Source organism: Struthio camelus, chromosome 1 (assembly GCF_040807025.1).
Source record: "Struthio camelus isolate bStrCam1 chromosome 1, bStrCam1.hap1, whole genome shotgun sequence".
NCBI lineage: Eukaryota > Metazoa > Chordata > Aves > Struthioniformes > Struthionidae > Struthio > Struthio camelus.
Window position 1 is genome coordinate 90752049 of NC_090942.1, and position 15335 is coordinate 90767383.

General features: G+C 51.9%; 1 protein-coding gene across 1 annotated transcript; it reads left to right on the forward strand.

Moving 5' to 3' along the window:
• Positions 1 to 3162: 3162 nt before the first annotated feature.
• Positions 3163 to 15094, forward strand: PIANP (PILR alpha associated neural protein). Its single transcript, XM_068931075.1, has 7 exons — positions 3163 to 3324; positions 3700 to 3852; positions 10313 to 10381; positions 10517 to 11082; positions 11236 to 11317; positions 11596 to 11823; positions 12039 to 15094. Exons 3-7 carry the CDS (start codon positions 10365 to 10367, stop codon positions 12058 to 12060), a joined length of 915 nt encoding a protein of 304 aa, XP_068787176.1. The 5' UTR covers positions 3163 to 3324; positions 3700 to 3852; positions 10313 to 10364; the 3' UTR covers positions 12061 to 15094.
• The last annotated feature ends 241 nt before the right edge of the window (positions 15095 to 15335 follow it).

Genomic DNA, 15335 nt, shown 5'->3' on the forward strand with positions numbered 1-15335 from the left:
CTGTTGCTTTGCCTGGAAATTTTTAGGTCTTCTGTTTGCTCTTCACAAATATAGGCAGAGCATAGCTAATTTCCAGTCTTCTGGGATGTCTCTGGTTTTCCAAAGCTTATTAACCGGTTGCTTGGTGAGCAATGGGACCAAGGAAACTGGGTTCTCTATGCACTTGTTTCCTATATTTTCTATACTTCCCACTACCATATGCCAGCTTCAGCCAGGGTCTCTTTAAGACACCCTTTCTGTCAGCTGCTGCCTGCTTCCCCAAGTGCTTCCAGTCCACCCCCTCCCCACCACTACCTTCCATTTCTTGTCAAAACCCTTATGTTCCCCCCATAATCTACTCAGCTAACCCCCCCACAACTCTTAGCCCTTTCCCCTTTGCTTATGGCCTATGTCATTGGGCTCTTCCTCCCCCACTCTCTGACATAGACATCTTTCTCTGTATTTTCCCCTTAATTTATTTTTGCCTGCTGGCTGGACTGCTTTGACATGTGGATTTTTGCCCAGCAGCATGGCTAAGGGCTTTCAGCACAGCCACCAACAGTGTCTCTTTCTTCTATCAGGCTGCCGGTTTTCATACCACTTACTGGAACTTACTTACTTTTTAGACTCTATTTCTTTTGTGGAATTTGGCTGAAACGAGCCCAGGGGTTCCACAGCAGGGCAACTGACAGACAAACAGATGGACAGACAAACTTCTCCAGGTAGCAGGGCAACCACACGAGCCTCACGACCCTTAGGAAGCAGTGCTAGAAAGCAGTGGATCAGAGATCTCCCCAGCCACTCAACCTTAAGACTCTGGAATAAACGATCTGTACATGATGATTTTAAAGTGATTATGCCTAGCAGAAATAAGAGCCTCATGTGCTTCCCAGGTATGACGGGGCAGAAAGATGTTTCATTGTCCTCACATGACATACGTTGATCCTGCTCCAGATCCTGGTCAAATACACAACAGAAATAATTTCTGCATTTTTGTCTTCTTTCCATCACTATATCACCTTCACTTTAACACCTTCAGAATAACACTTTATATCACTCTTGTATCCTCTTCCCCGAACTACCCCAATGCCCCTCCTTCAGCCACTGCGTTGGGCCAGCTAACACCATCTCTTCAATCAAATTTCCCTGTACTTTCACGTTAGCCTTTAAAGGAAGGCTAACATGATCCACCCCATCCAGAGTACCTCCTTAGCCCCATTCTGACCTGCTTGTCTGAACCGAAACAATATGCCTTTCCCTTTACATCCTATTAACCTAGAAGAGTGGCATTAGCTCTTGAAGCTCACTGGTCCCATCACTCTGGTGGTTTCCCTGACTCTCCACCCATCTCTCCCAGGGTTTCCTTGATCTCTACAGCATCTTCCTCCATCCCCTCTCATATCTCTGGCTCCTTCTGCTTCCTTCTGTGGTTTTGCTCTTCAGGGGGATTTTCAGTGTTTGCGTCATTTGGATTTTTGCCCTTTAACTGACCTTTCCCCAGTTGAATTTTCTCATCTGTTTGTGGTTCCCAATTATACTAAACACATTTGTCAGAATTTGAAAAGGTCAGAAAGAGCCTATGTGGCTGATGTAGCCCCTTCCGGAGCTTTTTGGTGGTAAGCTCCCCCTCCATTACCCCCAGGTGGGGAGGCAGGAGGAAGCCAACGTAGAGAGCAAGAAAAGCTGCACACCAGGTTGCACAGCATTAGGGTGCATGCTCTGCAATGGAGAGAAGTGTGTCTTGGCTCTGCTCTGGGCTGTCCCTGGTCGTGTCTATACTAGTGATTGCTTGAGATGAGTGAGATGAGGATTAGCTGAGAGAGGTGTGTACAGATCATTTGTACAAGCCCCAGGAAGTTTGTAGATGAAAAGGCTGGAGAATGAGACAGAAGTCTAGATAATGTCTGACATAAAACCCAGTGTTTGTGAGAGGGACGAAAGGCGAGGTACTCAGAGGTGTTGACACACAGTGACACTGTCTCACACAAACTCAGACTGTGATGAGTCTACAGTCCAACAGCCTGACCTTCCAGTGACTCTAAGCATTAACAAAACCACATCCATGTGCCGGTAGTCCAAAGAGACACACACAAACATTACTCCCCAGACTTGTGAAAAACCCATTGACTCTCCAAAACATGCTCCAAAACACGCTTACAAAAATATGCACGAGACACAAACATCCTGACACATGAGCGCTCAATTCAATTTGTTTCACTGGTGTGGGAACTCATGGCCTGATAAAGAACAATAGACTCAGACCCCTCAGGTGTCTGTCAAAAGTTGGCACAATCTGTTCCAGGCATCATGCTGTGCACAGATTTGGTACTATATGTCCATTTGTCATCTGTGTCCACTCTTGATGCAGTGACAGGTTGCTTTATAGCCCAGCGCTGTCTCTACTATTTCTTTCTCTTTTCCCAGGGTCAGGCACAGTCTTTCCTCATCACTTTATGATGAAAAGTTTGATTGTTTCTGAGGATCTGAGGAAATTACTTTCTGGCTCCCTCATATTTCAGACCCTGGAGTGGAAAGTGTCTTTTCTGTCTTAGTCTTTCTTCTCTCTCCCGTTGGTTGCTCAACTGCTCCCTTCTGATTTGGACTGCACCTTCTGTATAGTACTTACTTGATGGTGGAGGGAGAATTTCCCTGTAAAACACCCACTCCCTCAAAGGCACATCCGCTCCTTTCTCTAATTTCATCCTCACCTCCCTACCCTTCCCTGACGTGGCCCATTGATCCCAGGCAGAAACATGCTTGGAGACATGTTCGAAGGAGTGTGTGTGGGGGGGGAATCTCCCGACGGGGAGAACCCCCTCGGGCAGCCCTCACTTTGCTCCCGCAGCACCTCTGTGTCCCACGCCAAGCGTGGGTGGCTCGGCTGTGCCCGCAAGGCTCGGCCGGCCCCGCACCCCCGACCTCGGCGCCCGCCGCCGGCCACCGCTGCCCCGAGGGGCCCGCAGGACCCGAGTCCGGGGGGCCGGGGATGCGGGGAGGGCGGCAAGAGGGGCCGGGGAGCGGCGCCTCCGAGGGGCGGCGAGCCCGGGGGCGGCTTCGGGCGGCTGCCCCCGGTGGGGGCTCGGCGGGGCCGGGCGCTGGGGTGGGGGGAGCCCGGGGGGGGCCGGCGGGAGGGGGGCTCCCGGGGGGCCTCCGCCCCCACGGAGAGGCCCGTCTGCGGGAGGCATGCACCGGAGAGCTGGAGCGACGGGTCCCTTGGAGACACCTCTCTCCATAGCAACCTAATCGCTTCCTGTGAAGATCCCGAAATAACCGGCAAGACGGGAGAGGAGGAAAGGAGCAGACAGCCAGCACCGGCGGAGACGGCGAGAGCCGGCAGGGGGGCAGGTCCGGCCGGCGGCCCGGCGCGGGGGCTGCGGGCAGCGCGGCGCAGCGCGGCGCGGCGCGGCGCAGGGCAGCGGTGGGAAGGGGACCGGGCAGCGCGCCGGCTCGGCGGCACCGCGGCCAGCGGGGTCCCGGGCGGAGGGAGGCGAAGCCCCCGCGGGGCTGCCACCGCCCACGCCGCGCCCCCCCCCCCCCGGCGCCCCGGCGGACGCCCCTCGGGCCGCCCCCGGCTCGGGGGCGGCGGTGCCGGCCCGCGCCAGCAGCCATGGGGTTAACGGGAGGCAGCGAGCGAGAGAGACAGAGACAGAGAGAGAGAGAAAGAGGGGCTGGACCAGTCCTCGGCAGCTGTTTATTTCAAGGCATCTCTCTCTCCCTCAGCCAGGGCTCAGCCTCATCAAGCCTTCCTCCTCCTCCTCCTCCTCCTCCTCTCCTTCCTTCGTCCTGGCCATGAGAGGCATCGGCAGCAGCAGCTCTGCTCCCCCAGCCCCGTGCTCCGCCACCTCGACTGTCCCCCACTCATCTCCCTGCAAGGTAAGTTCATCCTCTCACCCCGGGCTTGGGGGACCGTGCGGGGATGGGGCTGCAGGGGCGAGGGGCAGGGAGGGATGTGTGCCCGTCTACAAGTCATCTCTCCCCATCTCCTTCCCTGTGTCCTTTCTCCCCCTTTTTCTTTCCCTCTCCCCATCTGGGTGCTCTGTCTCTCCCTCTAGCAGGCTGTCTCCTTTCTTCTCTGCCCTCTCCTCCTCTTTCACTCTGGGGCAGGGCATCCCCGGGGGGGCTGGGTGGGGGAGCGCATCCCAGGCATTGCTGCCTCTTGCCCTCCAGCTCCCGGCTCCATCACAGACCTGTTGTGCTGGAGCACTGGAGCCTGCGCTGAGAAAGGCGACTTCAGCCAAATTGGCGCAGCTGGAGAAAGGAAACAGAGGGGTCAATCCCTCCTCCTGCCTGGCCAAGGGTGCATCATGCAAGGGATAGCAACTCAGATGTGAAGATTCAGCACCTGAAGCACTTGGATGCCCAGGAACAGTAGGAAACTGGGAGAGAGAAGATTGGCAGACTCATGACATGTATTGCAGGCAGGCACTAGATGGCAGGGGACTGGCACCCCAGAGGGCTGGTTGGAAGGGGGCCGCACTCACAGTTCCCTAGTGCAGAGAGACTTACGCTCAGAGCACCACTGGCGAGGTTAGCACGCCTGTTTCCTAGACGCTGAAATGTCCAAATCTGTGGGTACTGTCATCCTTCCAGCCTTGGATCATGCCCCAGGGCCCTAGCCTAGGATTTCTATATCCAGCTCGTAAGCACTTGCCCTGGCGCCCTGACACAGGAATTCCCACTGGAATTGATCTTGAACACTGCAAGATCCGCAGCCCCTTGCACTAGTACTGCCTGAGCCCTCAGTAGTCCTGACTGATCCTCCTGGGCGCTGCCATCAACCTTCACAGGCTCGGACACCAAGTAGCACAGCCTGATGTGAGCCACCATTCAGACTACCAGCCCCCAAATTCAGCAAGCTTTCCAAGCTGTGTCCCCAAGCCCCACACACGGTGGGAACTCGTTCCCCGAGTTCAGCATTTGGATTCATGCTCCTAGCTGTCCAACCTCACCCGAGCGCAGCAGAAGTGCCTCCCAGGGGCAGCTGCTCTGGGACTCTCCCCTTCCCTCCCATCCCCAACACAGCAAGATATAAAACCCCTTTCCACCAGTGCTGAGGTTCATGCTTCCTACTACGAAGCCAGGAATGACAGCATCTCTGCATCTTGGGCCGTGAACTATAGGATGTCCTGGCCCACTGAGAAAAAGATAGGTGTGGGTTAATGCCCCAGGACACCAGGCAGTGTGTGGGGGGCCTCTCTGCCAGTGTCTGAACTCAGTCCGCTCAGTGCTTGGAGATATCTGCTAGGTTTCATGGTCCCAGATTACAGTTTCATATCGATGGCTGTCACCATAGCCCCTAATGCTGGCTGAGAGTTAAAAATGACAGCCAACCTAACACGCTCTCTCTGTGAGGAGGGGCGCATCCTCCTCGGGTTTGTTTTGATTTTTTTATTACTATTTCGAGTGGGATCGTTGCTGTGGGGGAGCTAGGCAAGGAAAGGATTTGCATGAAGCTTGGTGCTGCGGGGTTGCTAATGGCGAACGTTATTTCAGCTGGCAGTTAAGTTTCGTAATCTTGGCCCAGCTCCGGTGAATGTTCTGTTCCTCAGGTCATAAGGCTCTTTCCCCTTCTTTCATCCCTTCCTCCTCTCCCCAAAGTGGTCGGCAATTTCATTGTTCCACTGGAACGTATCTGTCATGTGAGGTCATCGCTGCATAAGGAGAGGTGATTGATTGCTTAGGTCACTGGGGCCTGTCCCATGCTGGGCTTTGAATACTAGGTTGGAGACCTTGAACTGGACTCCGTGTTCAAAGGAGAGCCAAGGTGGGGTGCAGAGAAGCACCGTGATGCATTCCCGGCAGATTGAGTCGCTGAGCAAACAGACTGCTGCATTCAGAACTAGCTGGAGAGCTCTGAGAGCAGACGGCTTCATTCCTAGAGGCACAGTATCGCAGCAGTCAAGCCCGAGATGTTACAAAAATACAGACAGATCATCATCTGCAAGCCGAGTCAGACAGAACTGGGTGCAACTCGCTTCCCATCCCCAGATGGAAGGAGACCACCCGCTTCTCACTAACATGTCTTGTGTGTGTTCAGCTTCATCCAATTGCTCCTCAGTCAGAGGCCGATCTCTGCTAGGTATCAAGGAAGCTGTGAGATTCTCAGATTTTAAGGCCAGAGGGACCATTTTGATCATCTAGTCTGACCTACAGCATAACACAGGCCAGAGAATTTCACCAATTTAATTTCCTGCGTCGAGCCAGTAACTTCTGATTGAACTATCGTATGTCTTTTAGAAATACAGCCACGTAAAGGCTTCAGGCAGTAGGGAATACACCACCTCCCTAGGTAAATTGCTCTAGTGTGTGACCCTCTTTATTAATAGGATTGTTCCTCATTTGAATTTGTCAAACTTCAGCATTTTGTAACAGAAGGTTACAGATTGCATTTGATGTGAGGGAGCTACAGAGCTGGTGTCACCTGCGCACGGCTAGCAGCTCAGCTCTTTTATTCTCATGATAGCTTTTATTCTGAATAGAATTGATCTTCGGTACGACTGTATACAAGAGTCCTGGACATGGAGAAGGAGTTGTGCACAGTGAATCTTAGGGCGTCACCAGAGTGCAGTAGAATCTGAACTCTGGAGCTCCGGGTGTCACATTCGTGGGTTAGTCTGTGCTCTCTGCTCAGATCAGGGTTGCAGCAGGCTTTGTTCCTGGGCTTTAGCTAGGAGGTCAGTTCCCAGCCCCCTTGGTGCACTGGGGTATGTGCTTTGGGGCACAGCTGCCAAGATCTTCTCTCTCAAGTCCCAGCAGCAGTGGGTCTAGGCTGCAAGAGACTTACCAAGAGGGAGGGAGCACAGCTGGATCACTGCTGTTGGGGAACAGCAATAGGATTTGTGCTTCCATCCTGCAAATGCAGGGAGAGCAGTTCCTAACAGATGAGCCCCAGGGATCTCTAGTCTGGATCTGTAGTGGGGTCAATAGGCAATAGCAAAGAGCAGTGAAATTCTTACTCCCAGTTTCTAGGCACCAAGATTCACAAACTGTGAAGTGCCCTGGGGAAATAGCTTTGTCATTCACACTCTGTCATCTGTGTATAACAGGTCACCAGAACGCTGTGGTGGAGGCCCCGTATCTAGAGCAAAAATACACAGATCTGTGCTTGGACCCTGGGAGCAGCCCTGTCCATTCCTATCGCAACTAGAGCTGGGAAACTGATCTGAAAGGCAAGAACATGTGGCGCGCAGCACTGGTGCAGAAATCCATTCTCTGTGCCCACACAAAAAGGCCTCTGAAATACAGGTGCAAGGATATTGGGATTTATACCTCCAGGACGAAAGAGCGTTTGGGTCCACTCATCCTCTCCAAAAATCTACTGTTTTGTTCAGTATCTTTATACAGGGCTGAATCAAGGGCATTTGTTATACTTGCCCTCAAGTGCAGCAGGATCTGTGCCCAAGACACCATTCCAGCTGCCAGAGTCTAACTGCAGGATGTCCCAGACATGTTTTATCTGCTGCTTTGCTGGCAAGCCACAGGGACATCCACGCTCTGTTTTGCACATTAGTCCTCTGTGCACGGTGGAGTTCAGCTCTCACTGTCTGGCGTATCACAGTCCAGATTCCTCCTCCTTCGTGTCATGGTATTCATGCTATGGGAGACACCTCTGTGTTTCTCTCAGCTCCTGCACAAAACACATTTGCGTGTCTTAGTGGCAGGACACACTCTCAGTCCCCAGTCACAATATGATCAACAAACCATAGAGTGTTGCCTGATGCTTACATGTCTCAATCCTGCGCTCATTTGGAGCCAGTTTTCGGGTGTAGGCACCAGGAGTCACCTTCTCTTCACCATCTGCAGCAGAATCTAGGCAAAAGAGTGTCCTATTCCTGAGATTTATACTTAGTTGTCAGGCTGACATTATAGCAATATTATGTGTACATGAGGAAACTGGTGACAGGGGTCACTCCTACTCCTCAGATCCAGTTACAGCCATAACCTGCTCCTAGGGCTGAACTTCAGAATAGTGGGTGTGAAGGCTTAGTAATGTATGATTTGGTTTTTAGGGATTCTTATTCCCAGTCCTTAAACCCTGGGAATCCTTGACCCAGGGTGCTGTTGCTGGAGTTCACAATCTCAGCCTGGAAGCACAGCGAGGGCTCTGTTGCAAGATACTAGTGAGGTGATTCATTCCAACAAGCAAGAGCATGGGGAGCTGGGTGCCCCAGCTCGCCAGCATTGGAATTTGCAGACCAGCACTGTGTACCTACAGCCACTTATGTCTCTCCCAGCTAAGCCATCTGTGCGAGGAGGAATGCTAGCACTTAAACGTGCACGCACCCAACATACCACACTACCCCAAGGGATTAGCACTGAGGTTTACCTACACCTGGGGAGGATTTCCATTTCAGGGATGGTACTGCCAGTATTCACATGCTCCTGCGCGAAAAGTCCATGCCCCCAAAGACCAGATTGTAACTGATAAGGCCATGCCACAAGCACAGCAGGCTCCTTATCTTGGGGAACTAATGTCTAGTATGGAGTTGCAGACATGACCATGGGCATCCCAGGCCAACTTATAATCACTCCAGTGGTTTGTGTGCCCCCAAGCCTAGGATTCACGCGGTGAGATCCCTGACACTTGGAATTCACTCCTTTTCCAAAGTCCAAAAGAAGTTCTTCTGTCATAGATTTGCATTGGCAGACGTCATCCTCCGTAGCAGTGTGATCATAATCCAGATGACCAAGATCTTGCCAACACAAGGGAGCCTCTGGCTTTGGAAGAAACTTGCTCCGTTCTTCAGCCTCCCTGTACAGCTGCATTTTAATACCGAGTCCCCTCCAAGGCTTAGAGGTTCAGGAGCAAAGTACAAAGAATTGCTGAGAATAGCTGCTGCTTTCTCCTCATCTTCATATCAAGAGATCTCTCCATAGACTGATCTTGCCCTGGAGGGAAGGGCAGGGCACATTAGCTGATGGTTCCTTTTTTCCTGTGAACTTTGTTTAAATATTTAACAGAAAGAAACTAAAAATATCCCCAGTTAATGCGGCAGGAGCTAGGCAGCTGCTCCTGTTGGTGTTCTTCCTCCTGACCCATCTGCTCAGGTGCACATTGTGGGATGTGGTTCCCTCTACCCACAGCAAGCACCAGGCCCTTCCCTCAGAAGATGCTGCAGGGTTCATTTCCCTTTAGTTAATCACTTGGGTTAAGCAGGAGGGGATGGTAGGAACTCCTTGGGAGCTGGCTCTGAGTGCTTCGAGGTAGAACATAGTTGTCTCAAGTCTTGGCAGTAGCAGGGTGTTTGGTCCTGGTCCCATCTGAACTCCCCTGGCCAAGTACCCCCTTTTCTCTGTCCTAGAAGCCATAGAAGGGCAGGAATTTGGGTTGCCGGCATTCATGCTTTCTCTTTCACAATGAAGGAATAAGCTGAGCATATTGAATGGTTTTGTGTGTGTGTGTGTGTGTGTGTGTGTGTGTGTGTGTGTGTGTGTGTGAGGTCTTTGTTGTGGGGAGAATCCTGGGTCAGGCACATAATAGCTCATCAGAGAAGGACCAAGGCTTTGCTGTGCCCTGCCCAAGGAAAGGGGCAGACAGCATGAAGGGCAGCCGGGCTGTAGCCAGACTGCAATGCCAGAGGGTGGCATGTGACCAGCGCAGAAATCCAGCCTGGGGAACCAGCCCTTATTCTGTGTTACCTGTGCTGCCTAGCGCTACTCAGTGATGGGAGGTGGGAGAGAATTGGGAGAAATAGGGGAGAAAGAGAGGGCTGGAACAGCAGAGAGGACACTAAGACAAGGAGCGTGGAAAGGTAATTCCATGTGAGGCAAGGGGAATGTAAATACTAAATATTTGATAGGTATATTTTTGCTCTAAATTCTTCAGTAAGGCTGGACTTTTCTCACTGATTCACTCTCTCTTTCACAATCTTCTTTGTTTATCACTCTCGTATTTCCCCTCTCTCTCCCTCACTCTGACACACAATGAAGAGGATCTTTCTTAATAAATGGATTACACGGTCTACACTATAAATAAACATAGGAATTAAGATCCCAAGTCGTTCTAGTGATAAGCAAGCAAAGATACTGAATCCCCCTCTTGGCCCTCAGACAGGAGAGTCTCCAGGGAGCCTGTGCATGCGTCCCAGCACGTGTGCTCGAGAGACTGTTCGTTGCTCCCATGTGCGTATGCTAATGTGTGCATTTCTGTGTGGCATTTGGGGGAGATGCATCTCTGTACAGGAGAGCACGCAGGCACAGTGGGTTAAGGAGGGCAGATGTGGGAACGGGTGCGTGAGGGCTCTACACTGCCTGACAGCTGGGGTCAGGTGTTCCAGGTGGCTACGTAATCGTCGCGGAGGATGCAGTTAAATCTCTCTCTTTTGCCTCTCAGTGAAGACCATGAGAGAGGATCCTTGCTGAGTGAAGGCATTGTTGCATCCGAGATGGAGCCCAGCGCCTGGTAGGTTCACAGCTTCCCACGTCAACCAGCAAGACGGGAGCGTGGGTGTTGGGGCTGCTCTCAGTTACTCCTAGCTTGGCCTTTTTAGCAGGACGGACGTTTTGGATAACGCTCTTTTCCCTTCTCTCCCCATAGCATGATGCTTCCACTGGTGTCCTGCATCCACTCATTGCAGCTATGGCATTTCCTGCTTCTGCTCTCGGCCTTCCCTCTTCCTGCTGTTTGGTCTCTTCGTTCTCGGGGCCCCATGGCCGCTCGGCCACTCTGCGCCCGTCGAAGTCCCTCCGCCCCTCGGCCCATTTGCATCTGGGACAGGATTTCACTGCCAGAGAGGGATCTGCGCTTCATCCTACCGCGTCAGCGGTCCCTGCCTTCACGGGGGGCAGACCTGCGGCATGTTGTACGGCTGAGACGCCAGGCTGCAGGGGCCCGGCCTGCCACCCCGTCCGGTTTTGAGGATGGCATGCCCTCCTCCCAGTACCCCTGGGCCATCGTGTGGGGCCCCACAGTGTCGGACGAGGATGGAGGGGACGCCAACTCGGCCAACCCGGGCTTTCCTCCACTGGGCTACACCTTTGTTTCACCACATGGGATGGCAACGGCTCAGCCCAACTCCCATTCTCTCCTGCACAATGCAGGGCTCAACCTGCGTGAGACCCCGGCCACGCTGCGGCCCTTCTTGTTTGGGCCCCGGGGAGAAGGTAAATCTGCTCTTTGCTTCTTTCACACTCATCCTTGCAGGGGCAGTGCCTTCTGCAAAAATCAGAAGTGCCCCAGCAGGAGGCTTCTCTTATGCTCTTCTCCAGGGACTGACATGTCTCTCACGTTCCTTCTTTCCCTTCTCCGTCTCACAGGTGTGGACCCCCAGCTCTATGTCACTATCACCATCTCCATCATCATTGTCCTGGTTGCCACTGGCATCATATTCAAGTTCTGGTGAGTGGGACTTGGGGCAATGGATGTTGTTTCTTAACAGTGCTCTGAGAGCATGTTGAAGTTTGCAGGTACGCACAAGGGCTGTGTGCTTTGGTGAGGGAGGAAGGCCTTTGACCTAAGGGTGCAGGTCTGGTGCTGTAAGTCCTTGGGAGGCTTGGCATGTGGATCCACTGAGCCCTAAGCTGGGCATATTGGAGTCCCATGAACCACTTCATCACTGAGGGTCGAGCCATGTCTGAACAGGCACTCTTCGTCTCTCTGTTCCTCTTTCTCCAAAGCTGGGACCGTAACCAGAAGCGCCGGCGTCACTCCGGGCAGCAGAGCGGGGGCAGGCAGCAGGAGAGCCAGCAGCCCCTCACGGACCTGTCCCCCACCACCGTCAGCATTTTGGGGCCCTACGGCGACTCGCTGGCCCCCACACCAGAGGCAGAGGAATGCAGGCAGGGCCAGGAGGGCATGGAGAAACTGGGGGGCCACGGGAAGAGCACTGCCTTCCAGCTCAATCGGTGAGTGCCGGCAGAGATATCAGTGAGCCAGGAGGGAGAGGGAGTGCGGAGGTGGTAGGGGAGCGTGGGAAAGGCAGGCAAAGGAAAAGCAAGGGAGTGTGACTCTGAGAAGTGCCCACACGGACAAAGCAGCATCGGTTAATGGGGGCTCTGGGGCAGTATAAGTATGAGCAGCTCCCATCTCTAATTCTTTTCCCATTCCCTTCTCCCCCCAGAATCCCACTGGTGAACCTGTGACGCACAAGGGAGAAGCAGAGCTGGCTCCCCCCACCCTCCTGTCACAGCTGGGGAGCACATACTTCTGTCGCCTCTGCTACCCCAGGAAAAAAACAATCTCCTTGTGCCATAGCCCACCACCACCATCACTAACTAACCAAACCAGGATGTACCTGGGCAATGGACAAGCTGGGCCTCATTAGCCACCTGCTGGAGGAAGGCTGGGGACCACCCCCCACCCCATGCAGGACAGGAAGATGAGAGAGTGGGATGGTGGGAGGGGAGACAGCTGTTGGTGTTGTGAAAGCTTAACCTCCCCTGTCCCTCTCCTAGCACACATGCACACACACACTTTGATCTCTGTGACTCTCCCACCAGTGCATGCCTGATGTTGGGGGCAGGGGAGGTGGAAAGGTGTACCCCTGTCCCCATGGGCCCAAACCCCTCTGTGTGTCCCTTTCCATGTCGTGTGCTTTGAAGTGAACATCTGGAGTTCAGTGGCTGCAGAATTCCCTGCTGGGGCTTAGTTTCTCCTGAGCAGGGATCCAGGTGATGGCAGGTTCTTCTGTTCCCAAGGCCTTGACCTTCTGGAGGGTCCCAAGAGTGGGTGAATATGGGGAAGAAGAGGCTCACACAGCACCTGACTCTCCTCATCAACCCACTTCCTTGCAGGAAACATGCCCGCCACCTTTAATAGTCACATCTTTCTGTTTTCTTTCTGTCTAACACTCCTCTGTTTTCTCTCCTCAGTCTGTATCTCTCCTCAATCTGTATCTTCCTTCATCCCTGCCATTTTTTGTTTCTTTTTTTCCCCCCAATTTCCTCCCCCCCTTCTCTTGCCAGTTAAGCTTGGAAAAAAAGTTCCTTTCACTTTCCAAATTTTTTGATCTCTTGGAAGCCTCCTAGCTGTCCCCCTCAGGCCCCTCAGTCTCCTTCGGCAAGTTTTTATCTCTACTCTATGATGATGTTTTTCAGAAAACCTGAGATGAAGCCCATCATATTATTTAGCAAGCATCCTGTATGCTGGATTACTGCCAAAGCAGCTAAAGTATGACACGCAGACGTAGCTGGGTATTAGGAGCTTGGGTTTTGCTAGGTTCGGGTAGGGAAGTGCTTTGAAATGCTCATGTAACAGGCAACAAGCAGCAGAGATGACTGCACTTCAGGTGACAAAGAGCAATTTGGCAATGACATCTGGGAACATTTGGAGGGTTGCCATGTACTGCTGGTAGGTCACTGCTGGAACACTCATACCTGCCTTGTGGCTGGAGACCTACTAGCTAAAATTCACCAAGGGCTTGAAAGAGAGGATATCCTTACTTTAACCAGACATGGAGGGGCAACCTTCCTGAGCACGCTGCCCTAGCTGACTGAGCAGCAGGAGCAATGGCACAGGTATGGGTGCAAACCAATTGTTTGAGCATATATTCAGGGGCTGTGGCAGTCTGGAGGCTAGATAGCCACATCATCAGTGCTGTTGTTACCTGTGTGAGCTTGATCAGTGTATCTCAACCTCTTCCTAGATGTGTACCCATGGACATCACTCTGAGGGGGTGGGAAATGGCAAATTTCAGCTTAATGCCAATAGTTGCCATTCCTTGGCTTTTGTGGACACCTTCACACTAGTTCACAGATGCCAGGTTGACAGCCACTGAGCTGAAATGATGCAGACTTCAGTCGGGTTGTCCCCACACTGCACTCACACCTTCAGTTGCTGGGCTGATGAGTTCGGAGACAGGAAACTCACCTGGAGTTTGAAGGACCTGATGCCCCATGCAAGGGCTATGACACAAAGTTATCCATCATCTCAGAGAAAAGGAAATGGCCCTTTCATTCTTTACTTATGCAGTAGAAGCATATTCTTTATAGAGCAAAGCACAGGGAGTTGCATGAGAGGTCTAGTTCTGCCCATTTACCCAGGTGATCTCAGGTCCCATCTGACTCACCGTGAAGGACATTTAAATGAGAGTGTAAATTACAATAAGCTTCACAGAAAACAGGAGAGATTTGGAGAAAATGACAGGTCAAATAAAATTACAGGCTTATTAGAATCACAGAATGTCAGAAAGATGTAGGTGGAAAAGGACTCTGGAGGTCTCTAGCCTAAGCACCATTTGAGTTCCCGCTTACAGCAGGGGATATTATTGCTTTAGGATAGGCTGATCTACTCCTGAGCTTTTTCCTTATTTTGGCTCCACTCGAGGCTCTGGGTGGACATTCAAGCTGGGGATGGACAGATGTTCCACAAACACTGGGGCAGACAGCTGTTTCTGCCCACTGCCCTGCTATCACTGCCCCCTTCGGCTGAAGGCACATTGGGGGCTGTCCCCCCTCATGCTAGCACAACCAGAGCTGGAAAAGGACATCTGCACACAGCCTGCAAAAGGCTGCATAGCTTATCGCTGGCAGCTTACAATGTAAAGCCTTGAACTGGTTTAAGTTAAATTTTCCAGACCAGATTAATTAGATTGTTCTTTGATCAGTATCATTTGTTGAAACAAGGCCAGAGTTTAGACTCCAGCACCTTCAAGGGCTATCCTTGGACTTTCCCTCTCCACCTTTTCACATGCTGCATGGAGAGAACGTTTATAAGAAAGTGATAAGGCATCGTAGGAGGCACAGTGAGAACATTTCCAACACTTATTGCAGGGAAGCCCTGAGCTCTGGAGGCCAGGCTTTTGTAAACTCTGCAAAGAAACCAGATTTTGGTGTTTTGTTTTCTTTTAGTGTGTCTCTCTTTCAATTAGAAGCATCTCCAGAAAGTGAAACCCTTCAGGGATGCTGTGGTAAAGGGGAAGCTGGGAAATGCAGTAGAGAAAGCTCCTACAGTGACAGCAGCTTGGATATGATGAACGTCTTTTCCAAGCCAAATTTGTCTAGCCAAATATATTTCTATGACAGTCCTTCACTATCTCATGTGAAATAGGTTAGATGTGGGAACCAAGTTCAGTGTCCTGCCCAAACTTTCATTGCTGCAATTTTCCAGCTGCAACAAAACATTCAAAACATGCCTGGACATACAAGCTTCTTCCAGTCAATAAATAATCTCACTGGATCTGTTTTCTCCATGCCTGGAACCTTATAAAGCATCTTCACCTATGTAAAATGGAGCCCGAGCATGCCTGCAGTACTCTTCCCTCGTCCAAGCTAATAGCCTGTGACATTCGCAGGTGGACTGGTTGACAGCACAGAGTACAAAGCCCGAGCAAAGAGGCCAGCATCTTCACAGTCAAAAACAAGGTTTCCTTGTCTTCCAGATAACTTGAGAAAGGGCTGAGTTAATTTTCCCAGTGGAA